Source organism: Perna viridis, chromosome 11 (genome assembly GCF_037379345.1).
Source record: "Perna viridis isolate PV_CMFRI_1.1 ecotype Kerala chromosome 11, ASM3737934v1, whole genome shotgun sequence".
Lineage (NCBI taxonomy): Eukaryota > Metazoa > Mollusca > Bivalvia > Mytilida > Mytilidae > Perna > Perna viridis.
The window spans coordinates 19,297,116-19,310,242 of NC_142455.1; the positions used below are offsets into that span (position 1 = coordinate 19,297,116).

Here is a 13,127-nt window from a genome sequence, read left to right on the forward strand (position 1 = left end):
AAGACATTAGACTGAATGTAATAATTATACTAGAAGCATGTCAATCTCATCAATAAAACTATATTCAATAATTCCAAAATGGTCTTTATCTGGAATCAATATGAAAAATATAAAAATCGAAGTTCCGACGGCCATTTGGAAATCATTTTGTTAATGCACGAAATTTTAAGTAAAACTAGTCAAAGAGCCTGGAGTCTGCAAGCAATAACTTAACTACTTGCAACATTTCGAGAAGGGTGTCACAATGGCATTATTTAAGAAAAAAATCACATGCAATGCATGCCTGTTTTAGTGGACTGTATCAAATTATATTGACAGTGTATTCTGATTAGCTGGAATGAACAATCTAGTCCGACAGATCAATAAAAAACAATTTCAATATGAGTATAACCTCGAACACTAGCGTTTATGAATCGCTTCCGTTAAAATACATACATTGTCATAGCAATCATATACAATGTTGTAAAAAAACTGTCACAAACACAACCGCTACATACGTGTCATGGAAAACAATGACAAACAAAAGCTATGATGACAATATACACTGTTTTTTTCTAATAGTATGATAGTTTGGAAGTTGACAAAAAACAAAAAAAAAATGTACAGTCATTGTTTATGTTATTACAGACTTGTAGCAAGCCATCTTCAATAATATCAAGATTAGTTTTCTTCATCTCCAAGAATTCATTCTTATGGTGTTGCTTTTTTTTTAATCATCATTTTCTTTAAATTAATTTCCACTATTGGGTTAATATGAGGATCATATCTTGCTATTAGGAAAAGATGGAAAATTATACATTAATTATGTAATACAATGATGGAAGGATAATATGAAGTTCCATGGTTATAAGGAATTTCGAATTACTGTTTAGTATGTTGAGAAAATCTTACGTTAGTTACAACATATATATATATATAGAAGGGTCTGAAAAATTCCCAACGATATTAGAACTGTCGAATTTGCGATGCAAATTTTTAGTTTAGTCGTCCTCTCCGCCGGACTCGAACTCGTACCCCTGTGATATCTATGGCAACACCGCCTGCACAAAGTCCAGCTCCACAGACCACTCGGCCAGTTAGGCTATATAAAAATATAGCTGTCGTTGGCCGGGTCATTCATCCTCGTAGGACTAATCTAGGGCTCTAACTTAGTATACGAATCGTTGGGAATTTTTCAGACCCTTCTATAAGTTTACGTTATCGACCCTGTATCAATTAGATCCAATGCAGCAGTGTAGAGAATAGAGTGGTCACATTCTGAGATAGATATATATAATGAAAGCTATAGTTTTATATGGCCGAGTCGTCTAGGACGTTGGACTTGGTGCAGGCGGTGTTGCCATAGATATCGCAAAAAAGAAAGGGTTCGTATCCCGCTGAGGGAGCGACCATGTAAATTTAGATCGCAACATTGCATCGATTCTAGAGTTGGGGTGTAGCTTATACTTGATTATATATATATATATATATATATATATATATATATATATATATATATATATATATATATATATATATATATATATATATATATATATACATATCTCCTTGTATTAACATTCTATGTTAATCACCCACTTACGTGCATGATATATATCTACATAATAATGTACTAGCAAGTAAGATGGTGGAGTTACCACATCCCATTAGACTTCTTATATGTATCATATACTTGGTGTAGTGGTATTTGTATAGGAGTAATCAAAGAAACCAAGGTTGTAGCGGTAATCAAAAGAATGTAATCCAGGGACAAAGACCAGACACGGAAAGCAGACATACACAACAAAGAACATAAAGTAACTAAAATCACACATACAAAGTAACAAATGCAAATTAGCAAACTCGGACTCCACTAAAAACTGGGAACATGGACCAGGTGCGACGTTGGGTAAGCGTCCTCTGCTTTTCTAGAAAGACCCGCCGGGTAGCTCAAAAAAAGTTAAGTCCGGGTTATTCGAAAGAGGAAACGGAAACTACAACACATCAAACAAATCAGTTTTCATAGCGCAGATGGATACACCGTAATGTTGCAGATCCTCTACTGTCTTACCCGATACCATCAGAGGTTGTCCTATTCAATTAAATCATGTGCTAATGTTCGCGATCTTGATTCACTTATGATAACGAAAACTATATTTTTGTATAGCGTAGTTGGCCGAGTGATCTAGATCGTTGGACTTGGTGCAGGCGGTGTTGCCATAGCTGTCAGAGAACAGAAGGGGTTCGAATCCCGCCGAGGGAGCGACCAAATTTGCAACCTTGCATCGACTCAAGACTGGACTTTGTGCAGGTGGTGTTGCCACAGATGTCACAGCGGTACCAGTTTGAGTTCCGCGGAGGAAACGACCAAAAATTTCTTTGCAAATTTGACAGTTCTAACATCGTTGGGAATTTTTCAGACCCTTCTATACTCACATTATCTTCCCTTTATCAATTTGCTCCAATGGAGCAGTATAGCGAATATCGAGTCGTCACATTCCACACACACACACACACACACACACACACACACACACACACACACATATATATATATATATATATAAATATATGTGTGTGTGTCTAAAGGATTGTACAACGATATTGTTAGCAGATTCTTTACACTTATATATACATATATTACACTGAAGTTTTTTGGGTTTTTTTGTATTGACTTACGTTGGTATTTTAAGTTTTATTTACGTAAAACTAGAGGAAGATTGATCTGACAAATATCCCAGATATTCCAAATTTTCGAAGTAGAAAAAAATTGTCAGTTGAAAGGTATAAGTGTGGTATTCGATTTTGAACCAGCTGATTGTAGGTCCACAGCATAATAGTGAGCTTGAAAAATTCTCAAATTATCGACAAGAAATGAGATGTGAGACGGGAGGACATATGGACCATTCCTATATATCCGATGCGTCGAGTGGGGGTATTTAAAGGGAAAAAATGATATTATACTGATGCAGAAAATTTGAAATCACACTACAAACAAAAAAGAAAACATAACATCTTATCGAATTCAAACAGATTTAAAACTGAATGAACGATGTTATTAGCTATTTTAATGTTACTTCTCTGCTTCCCTTGGTGGTTTTCTTGATTAGGTATATCATTTCACAGCGATAATATCTTCTTATGATTAATGCCTAATTTCAGATGCAATGACGGTTTCAGTTGTCTCGATAGGGAACAAAAAATATAGAGGCATTAAGTTTAACTCGTCCAGGTGTTTTGAAATTTACTGGTAAATGTTCAAAAACTGGTGCCTAGCTCTGTATTTTTTCACTAAGAACCATAAAAATGACTTATGTTTAAAAATAACGGACAGACGGATAGACTAAGAACCTATCTTTTTGTCCTCATAAAAAATATGTAAACGGTTTTAATTTAGATCAACAAATCTTCGAAAATCTTAATTCACTTATTTATTCTACCTGCACACTAGCATCACCTCTGTAAAAGTTTCGTAAATATGTACGGATTTCTGATTAGATTTTCAAACTTTAAATGACTGACAAGTACTAGAGCACTTGAACACATGAACTTTTCTTAGCCGAAGAATTGAAATTACCGTGCAGCTGGTTAAAGAAAAGAATCAACAGCAATGAAATTATTTGAGATAATACATAACATTTGTTGTATTGATAGGCAAGGCAAATGTATAACGACTTTTTATGCTATACATACTTCAGCCGGTCGGGCCCCTAAGGACATAACAATAACTGATAGGAAAAATATCAAAATTAAAAAATAAACTGCGAGCATGTTACAACATTTTTAGAATCCAAGTTAACCTCAAGGGTGCAGGATGCTATCATTAATGGCTTATTATGACTTTCTCATGTAAAAACATACCTTGCCAGATCGGGCGAAGTTACCTCTGTAGTTTAATTAAAAGAATGGAAGACTAAGTGGTATTGTGATTAAAAACAATAATACCGGTGTACGATGAAAAAAACTTCTATCAAGTTCCATACTACAACCCAAAACAAATTTCAGGTACAGACTGGTACGTTAAGATTCGTGAAGATCACTATCAATTCAGTTTACGGCACAAAGAAGTAAATACATGTACATGTTTAAATAAATAGTTATAAGTGTTTAACATATATTACAAAAAGTTATATATATATAAAACTAAAAGTAATATATATTAAACTCAAGGTACTTTAAATTTCAGCACAGAACTCATATTGAGATTTTCATTTTAATGTTGTTTTTTTAATTTTCATTTTCTTTGATTTTCATTAATCTTTTAGATTGGTCAGTATCTAAGTTGAGGATGGTTTTGGATGAATACAGTTATTGAAAATAGTTCAGAAAAACTGAAACATAGATTTTATTCTCTAAAAAAACAGAAGATTTTATCTTGTAAAAAGTTGTAAAAAAGAACGAATCAACTTAACCAAAATATTTTCAGAATGTACATGTACCTGATTCTTAAAAGGATCAGTATAGGAAAACAGTAACATCTGTCGCTTCCTCAAACTGCATGTAACTATGTGCATTAAGCATGTATATCTTCACATACTAAAGAATTTTATATTGTTTCGAGTTCTTCATTTCAACTTTTATTTCATTCTAAATTTTATTTAAATCTACGTTTATTTAATTATAAAAGTAAAAAAAAAAAAAAAACACTTACCGTCATCCGGTGTTTTGACGCACTGTGATAAGTGTATATCTTGTAATTGTTTAAAAAAAATACTATTTTCCAAGTCAGACATCCTTACGAAGCAATAGTTTTCTATCCAAAAATGTTCACTTAATTATAAGTCATATGAACAGAAGCTATTAAGTCTGTCACATTCTGAATTTATCCACTTTTCATTTGGACTTTGAGCTTCCACTAACTACTGATGTTCACTGAAGAACCTGTAATAGGTGAGAATATATTAGTTATACCTAGCATACGAAACGACCAGTTGGTGTAAAATACCCAATCCGACTGTATGACTGGTTAATAAATAAACTCGATATACATTATTAATAAACCAACGGTCTGAAAATCATTATCCATGTTATAATTTCATTTTAAACTATTTTCTATCAATATCAATTTTCCGCAGCGATTAACGCGAAAAAAAACGTTTTTATTCTAAACGACCAAACGACTTTGATCTTTCATTTCTGAAAATTTACAAGAACTTATTTTAATTGAGTTCGTATGTATTCTTTCAGCGATAGATTTCAACTTCAAATATTGGAGTGAGAAAGTTGACGTTCAAAAATGAAGCATCTATAAGATGTGTATCTAGATCAACAAAACGCTTTTATCGACTAACCCCACAATTAGTTTTTGACTGCGCTTGTCATCATTGATCACGACAGAACACTAAGAGAGGAGCAATCGCATCAATCTGATTGATTACCCGTGATGCCTTAATGAATGTCTAATTATCAGCACGTGGGGTATATTGTGTCTGTAGAATCGGTAAACATGCAGCAAAATTGACCTTGCCAAAAATCATGCGGAAATGTAGATATTAATTACTTGCTTTAAGCATTCCGTATTCTCAATTATTTGTTAATTCAATATACAGTTCGGATCAACATGATCAAAAGCTACATTTCAGTTGGGAAGTGGGGGGGGGGGGCTTGCAAACTTCCAGTAAAGGATTCTCAGTCAACTGAAATTGATAGCAAAAATTGATGTTAAGTTGCAGGTCTATGAAATGAATGTTTCCTGGGTAGCTCACTTGAACATAAATCAAACTTCATATAAAACCAATGAAGGCATGCAAAGCTTGCAAGTAAAATGCTTTGATGCATTGCAATTTATATTGAAATGTGGCAAGATCGTTCTTACTTCAAAGCAATTTCCAATGCGTTTACATAAAGGCTACCTTTTCGCCTTGAAATGTCAGAACTTAGTCAGGTACAAGTGGCTAATTTCGGTTTTCCAGTTTAATTTTAATTTCAGAAAAAAAAGTTTTGATTGGATAAAAAAAAATTCCATCATCTCAAGGACCTAATTATGTAATGTGACTGTGACGTCATCAGTCCTTTTTTTTTATCATAAACCGTCATTAAATTTTGAAAATATAATTAATTAGTAAGGGAGGACTGTTATTTTTGTTTCTGTTCATTTGAAATAATATCAACTTGGTGCCCGTGCTGCACACTTGAAAATAAACGCTCAAAACAAAAACAAAAACAAACAAAAAAAAACACTTAATTGTCAAAGTTACCATTTAATACTTTCGATTCTAAATTGGTATTACGAGTTTAGTATGATTTTTTCATTACCACTCTATGTACGCTTTAAATATTTACTAGTATCAAGTACTGTACGTAGTTGCCAGATCAAGGCATCCAACACACACACAGATACACACATATGCGACTGATAGAAATATCATTTTCACTTTTTTTAAAACTTAACGACTTTCCCTTTTTTTCTTCGCTTTTTACGCGTGTACATATGTATAATACTGTTGAATAGTAATTTTCAACCGAGTTAATAAATACTGTGAAAAGATGGTAAATGACCAGGTTTAACAAATGATGTAATTTTAAAGACCGGTTTTTTAAGAGAGTGTCCATGCAAAAACCAGGCAGTGTGTTGCACATGACAAGTTTTCTTTTCAAAAATATTTCACCCATTTCATATCACAATTGCATCCCTTCTCAAAGTTGAACGTTAGTTTTTGAATAATTTCAATGATTAAAGAGAAATAAATTGAATAGAAAAGCATTCAAATTCATCGAAGAAAGGGAGGTAACTCTTTTAATTTGACTAAAATTTGGTTGCTTTGTGAGGTTCAGGCCCACCCATTATCGATTCAAAACAAACTTCATAATTTTTCACATACACATGATATATACATTTCATTGGAAAAAATCAGTGGGATAAAATTTACCATGTGCAACCAATTTCATAGGATCTGCCTAATGTTTACATGGACAGACTCTTAATCATACCATGATGGGAAGTAGTTACATGTAAATGACAAACATGATTTTTTGTTAAGATTGCTGTTGAAAGGATGCGTAAGGAAATGTTTCTTACCATATGTTCAGTTGCGTAATATATCATGAATATCCATAAAAGTTGACTGCATCAATGAAACACTTTTGAATTATAAATTATAAATTAATATGCACATAAAGGAGCTTTATGTTCTCTCCGGAAGTTCTCCTTTTGCATATTTTTTATCTTAATCATCCATTATAATAAAAGAAATGTAAAATACATGTATAGTTGTTAATTTTGACAACAAAAATACTGGTTATTAGTGAAAAAATCTTTTTGTTTTGGAATTATTTGTTTCTTGAAGATTATTTGGTTCGTCTAACTTGCCAAGTCGTCACCAAAAAGTATTGATCTAAGGGAACTAATCGAATTAAGGATTAAAAGAATAAAATGCGGAAAAGTTAATAGCTAATGAACAATGGATATATCACTTTTTTTAAAAAACTGACTGGACTAATTGCTTTTGAACGTAATGCTGTAAACAAATAGTCTTGTATATGGAGAATAAATTTTACAGGGGCCAAGTAGCCAATGGTGTTTTGTTCAGCCCCTTTCATTTTTATTCAAAAAGCATAATTTCAACTATGTCCAAAATGAAATTTCAGAATTTGCAGTTTGGGTCTAAAATGTAAACATTATTCTTTGTAGTATTAATTTACACAATTTTATTTGTATGTTCATTTGGAAAGTTTCGGTTTTTTTTTTTTTTTTTTGCATTTTAAAAGTTCAGTTACTTCATATGGTAGATTTCTACGGAAGCCCGTTAGTACCATGTGAAGCTCTTTTTTATATCTTGTTATAACATATACTTAATTTAACATTTTGTTCAAAATTTGGTTGCTTTCTAAGAGAACAGTTAAAACCGTTTTTCTGAGCAATTCATTGTCGGTTTTGAAAAAATCTTTGTATTATTGGACATATTATGATATATACAATACATTGGAATGTATAATTCCGTGGGATAGAATTTACCTTGTGTCATTCATGTCATAGGATCTGCCTGGTTTTAAACGTCACTCACTGAACAATTATGTTATGGCGTTATATACGTCAGTTCATTGTTTTGCAAATATATATCAGTAGCCTAACATATCATGTGCATCATAGACCCATACTATTCTCTCTGTGGGATAATGTTAAGCGCCAAAACACATTTCCGGTTTGAATTGTTTGGTAATTGAATTTAATGTTTTGATACTTTATATTGAAAGATTTAAATATTCACGATAGAATTTCTATTCGGACTCTCTTTATCTTGACAGGACTTTAAGGGGTAAAGTGTTTAATTTCGGAGAGGCACGGTATGTTTTCTCCATTTAGGTATTCTGCTATGATATTGAAATAAAATCTCCTTTGTGGGATTTGACATTAATCATGAATGAACAACGTTTTACCATAATATCTTTTATTTTAAGGGCATTGATCTGTAAATTAAACAACGCTCAGATGTTGCCATTAAGTTGAAATGGGACCAAGAAATTCGATCAGTTCGTGTGTAGTAATCCTCATCGTTATATGAAACAAATGATGGAGCTTACTCTCTTAGGCAATTAACGTGCACTAATTGATATTATATCAAATTTCGTACGATTTTTCGCAGCATATATGCATCAAAACAGAGATATAGTTCATGTTATCCAAGCCAACGGAACTACACTGAATCAAATATAACTGCTTTGTGATTTAATAACCACCATTTTCAAAGGTACTTCAAAATTAATGCCCTTTGATACTATACGTAGTGGGCTGTTTGAAGAAAGCTTACAAAGCTTGTATAAAGTCTGATTGGCCTACGTGTCAGATGTGCATGCGATAGATGTTATAATCAAATTTAAAATTGTGTCAAAAGTCTTACTCAAGGAATTCTCATAATTCAAGAGTGAATCATAGAAAAAAAATCATGAAAAATTCACCCATCTAGCTATTTAATGAAGCTCTTTTCCGTAGAATTAACATTTGGATTCGAGCTCGATGTGAAAAAAAAATGCAGAATTTGCACCCACAAGTATCAGAAAAATGACATACACAATTATACATGTATGTTTATCAATTACGTATAACAGCTCATCTAGTACTTGTGTTGGAACTCAAATTTTAATTTCGACAATTAGAAAGCCCTCAAAGCACAGGCGTTTGTGTAGAGAGATAATAGAGAAAACAACGGGCAATGGCAATCGCGATAGATCGTCGCAGGATTTCCATTGCCCACAGAATGTACTCATTATATCTCTACACAAGAGCGTTTCACCATACCACTTTCGTTCATCTGCATGCATAATAAATTGGCACCGAATATCACTGACCCCAATCTTTTGCTCATACAATTTTCCTCTTCCACACTGTTTTCTCTTCTGTTAAAGTGTGCCTTCCCTCCATTCAATCGCCGGAAAACGAAAAATGTTCACAAAGATTAGCCAAATGGTCATTCACTAAATAATTTCCTTCCGCATTTCTAGTGTAAGTTTCTATAGTAAATATTATCTAACTGATTCTTTCAAAGCATCACACAGAAGAATACCTAAAAAAAATAACCTGTCAGATACATTGTATCCTTCTTGTTGCAAAAAAATATATATTTCAGAAGACTGTCCTCTTTCTTTGAGCCCAACTCATGTCTTTCTCGTCAAAAGTCAAAGGATCGGGCTTTTGTTTAATGTCTAAATTCGAGTTCGTGATATCAAGTGACAACAGACCACTACGGATTGACATAGATAATGACCGATTCGTGTATATAAATATAATCAGATGAATTTACGTGGCTATATATTTTATTTGGTATTTCATAGTGAAATAATTTCTTAATAACTCAAAAGGAATTAGCTTTTAGATTAATCCTAGTATAAATTATAATCACAACTCTGCATACATGTATCGATTTAGCATTTTTTAAAAACTTTTTTCTACCTCCAGTGACTATTTGAGGGATCATAGCACATGCAAAAAATAAACGAAAACTGGTCTTCAAGTAGGCTTGTGGAAACACGACTATACAGTAATGGTCTTGTACACTGACAATTTACAATTTACTTACATGAAATCGTCAACTTCCGTACTTACAATGTAAACAAATGTGATAATATATACGTGTATAGGTATTTCGCGATCAAAACAATTCAAGTTAGGTCTGTATATAGTGTACGTAGAAATAAAGTAAAATGGGCAGGATCTACAAAAGATGGAGACTTCATGTGAAGCTACCCTTTCAAAAAGTACTGAAACTACTTACTAAAATAAGATGAAACTGTGTTAATAATTTATCGGAGAAGTCAATGGCCACATGTGGTCTAACACATGAATCGATCCAAATATAAATCCAGACTTCCAAACATATGTCAGTGTTTCCGGGGACCTATCGTATCTTGTGGGTTTAGGTATTCCTCCCAAACATGTGTGCAGATTTCCTGAGACTTGTCGTACCTTATTTGGTGGGTTTCAGGAAACCTTAGGCCTTGTTCACCAACAGGTGTCCGTGTGTCCGAAGACATCGTATTTCATGAGTTTCAAGAAACTGTAGGCAAACATCCCCAACATGCGTACATGTTTCCGGGGACCTAACGTATCTTAGAGGTTTTAGGCAGCTATGGGCACCCCCCAACATACCTTTGTGATCGTGTGAAGCCTGAACTGGTAGTTTATGTGTAATAAATTAATCTACTGTATTTGAAAATATTTGTGATTCTGTGACAACTTCTCTAAATACAGCCCCGTGCAGGTCCGGGTGTCAAAAGAACAGGCAGCGCTAAGCTTGTCGTAAAAGGCGATTAAATAGTGCTCAAAAACCTAGCCGGGGGCTAGGCGCTTTGTCCACAGAGCAACTGGGATGTGTGCCCAGGTGATGGAATGGGGTACCCCTGGAGTGTTACATGCTGGGGTTGTAAGGCTATAATACGGAAAACCTGACCGCAAACCGTAGTGGTGCACCGTGTTGGGAAAGATGCTACGTTCCTCGCACGTTTAAGAACCCTGCTATGGTATTCGATAGGAGTAGGAACCTACAGGAGGCTAAATTGGCCGATCCTACTCATCCCTCCCTTTATCTAGTGGCAATCAAAATTTGTCGACCCTATTATCCTTGTGTCCCATCCTTCCTATCATTTCATCATCATCATCATCGTTTCATGTTCATTTTATCATGTATTTCATGTTCCTCGCCTGAATACAGCTGAAATATTGCTGTTGGGGCGTTAAACGCCAACAATCAATCAATCAATCAATCAATCCATCAATCTCTAAATACAAAATATACCAATCGTATAAATATTACAAATTTTGGTGTGTTGTACGTGTGTTTCAAGGAATAATCTCTCATCAGCAGCATTAGAACCAGATGCACAGAAAGATCTAAATATCTAAATATTGATTGTGTACAAGAAGTACATCAAAATCAACAGTGATGGGTCCTGGAGTTCTAACCCCGATGGTACAAATTCGGGATAAGTGACCAGTGCATCATATATAAGGCTGCACTGTTCTGATTTTTTTGTTTGTTTGTATTTTTATTTTTTTATTTTTTTTTTTTTTTTGGTAGGTAAATTGTTGTTTACCTATTAGTTCAGTCGTTTGGGGTTTATTTTATTATTATTATTTTTTTTTGGGGGGGGGTGGTTGTATTTTGCTTAACCCCGACCCCCATTTGTTTGATTAATTTCGTGTACAATTTGGGCAGAAATGAACAAGTATTAGTATGGAATCCTTTTTTCTAGAAGTTGACCCTCTTCCTGGAACCCCTCCCTTCCACATAATCCCCGGATCCCCCTTCATGACAACAATTTTAAGTTACGAATTTAAAGAATTTGCCTTTTACCAAAATCTTAGTAAACTTACATTGTGTTGATAGCAAGGGTCCAAATAACAATCCGACTGCATTAACCAAATAGTAACAAAGTAATTGATAAGACCTTAGTGGTAAGTAAATTATTTATGTGGTGGATTTTGATAAAACTTTCATAAATCAGCAATCGGGTTCAAATCTTAACTGATCTCGTTTAAACTGAATTACTGATTTGCTTCCGAAATAAAATCAATGTACTGAGAGTGCGCTACCATAAAACCAATGTACTGAGAATCCGCCACCATAAAACGATTGCGTTTGTTATCATTGTAATCGTAAAAAATCGTCTGAACAATTTGTTATTGAAGCTAAAACGATTAAGTAGCAGTCTTTGTAAGAATCATGCATTTTCTGTAATATTTTTTTATTTTTGTTATTAAGTTGCTTACTGGGTTTATATGATCATTCAATCTATCTACTCTTAGGAGAAAATTAACATTGAAAACCCAATATTTTCTATTGTATTTCAGTGTCATTTACAGAGTTATCTCCCTTAATTTTGAATCCTAGAGTACATTCTATATAATGTTTATCTAATAAAAACATGGTTTATATGAAAAGCCACATGTATAATTTCTGTTTACTATTACAAAATATCAAAAATAAAAATATGTAGGCTTTCCAACCATAAATCACATTTTGCATGATTCTTATGTGGAGTGCAACTTAATATTTGTACTTTAAAGCAAAATAAATGCCTTATGTGTGATGTACTAAAAATGGACATGTTTAATCGCCTATCAAGCACTACGCCTCATACAATGAAAACGTGTATTTTCTTCAAGGGTACACAATAAAAAATGGAAAATCTAGAAATTATGTCCAAGTAGAATTCTTTTTACATTTAGTAATATATGAGTTTTACGAAAGATATATTACTACCCATGAACCCTGTTGAAAATTGCAAAAACCCAGGATTGACAACAGCCACATTAGAATTTGTTTTCTATTAAATAAATTGAAATCGGGAAAACAAGTAATACTAAGACTAGAAAAAGAAACTGAAAAACACACACTCCCCTGTCCGGAAACAAAATATAAACAACAGTTGCAGATTCTCTTTATTGTTGGAAAATTTCTTAGCAAAGTTTTGAAAATAATGAGCAAATGATAGCCCTGAACCCCCTTGTAATTGACTGAATTCTTCGTCCCCGTTAGAAAACTAAATGTTTTCTTGTGAAAGTATCAAGTGGTAAAAAATACATGGCATAACTGATAACAAAAGCTTGTTAAAATGCCCTATAACATTTCAGTAAATATTTTGTTATTTATTGTCTTCAATCAGTTATATGCGAGAAATCTATCACATACTGGAAACATAATATGATAGAATTA

At 33.3% G+C, this 13,127-nt stretch overlaps 1 protein-coding gene across 5 annotated transcripts in view; it reads right to left on the bottom strand.

Annotated features, from left to right (window-relative positions):
* The window catches only part of LOC148603237 (calcitonin receptor-like), an 83,500-nt gene extending 74,136 nt beyond the window's left edge, over window positions 1–9,364 (bottom strand). The window contains exons 1-2 of one of the 5 annotated variants that reach the window (XM_088551545.1): window positions 9,265–9,364; window positions 4,631–4,860 (exon numbers count right to left, since the gene is read on the bottom strand). In XM_088551545.1, the coding sequence (XP_088407671.1) occupies window positions 4,631–4,712 (82 nt within the window). In that variant the 5' untranslated portion in view covers window positions 4,713–4,860; window positions 9,265–9,364. Of the gene's footprint in view, window positions 1–3,840; window positions 3,877–4,630; window positions 4,861–5,127; window positions 5,243–5,270; window positions 5,362–6,997; window positions 7,015–9,264 lie in introns of those variants that run through there. The other 4 variants (XM_088551546.1, XM_088551544.1, XM_088551543.1 and 1 more) reach the window with 4 other exon arrangements.
* Between the last annotated feature and the right edge of the window lie 3,763 nt (window positions 9,365–13,127).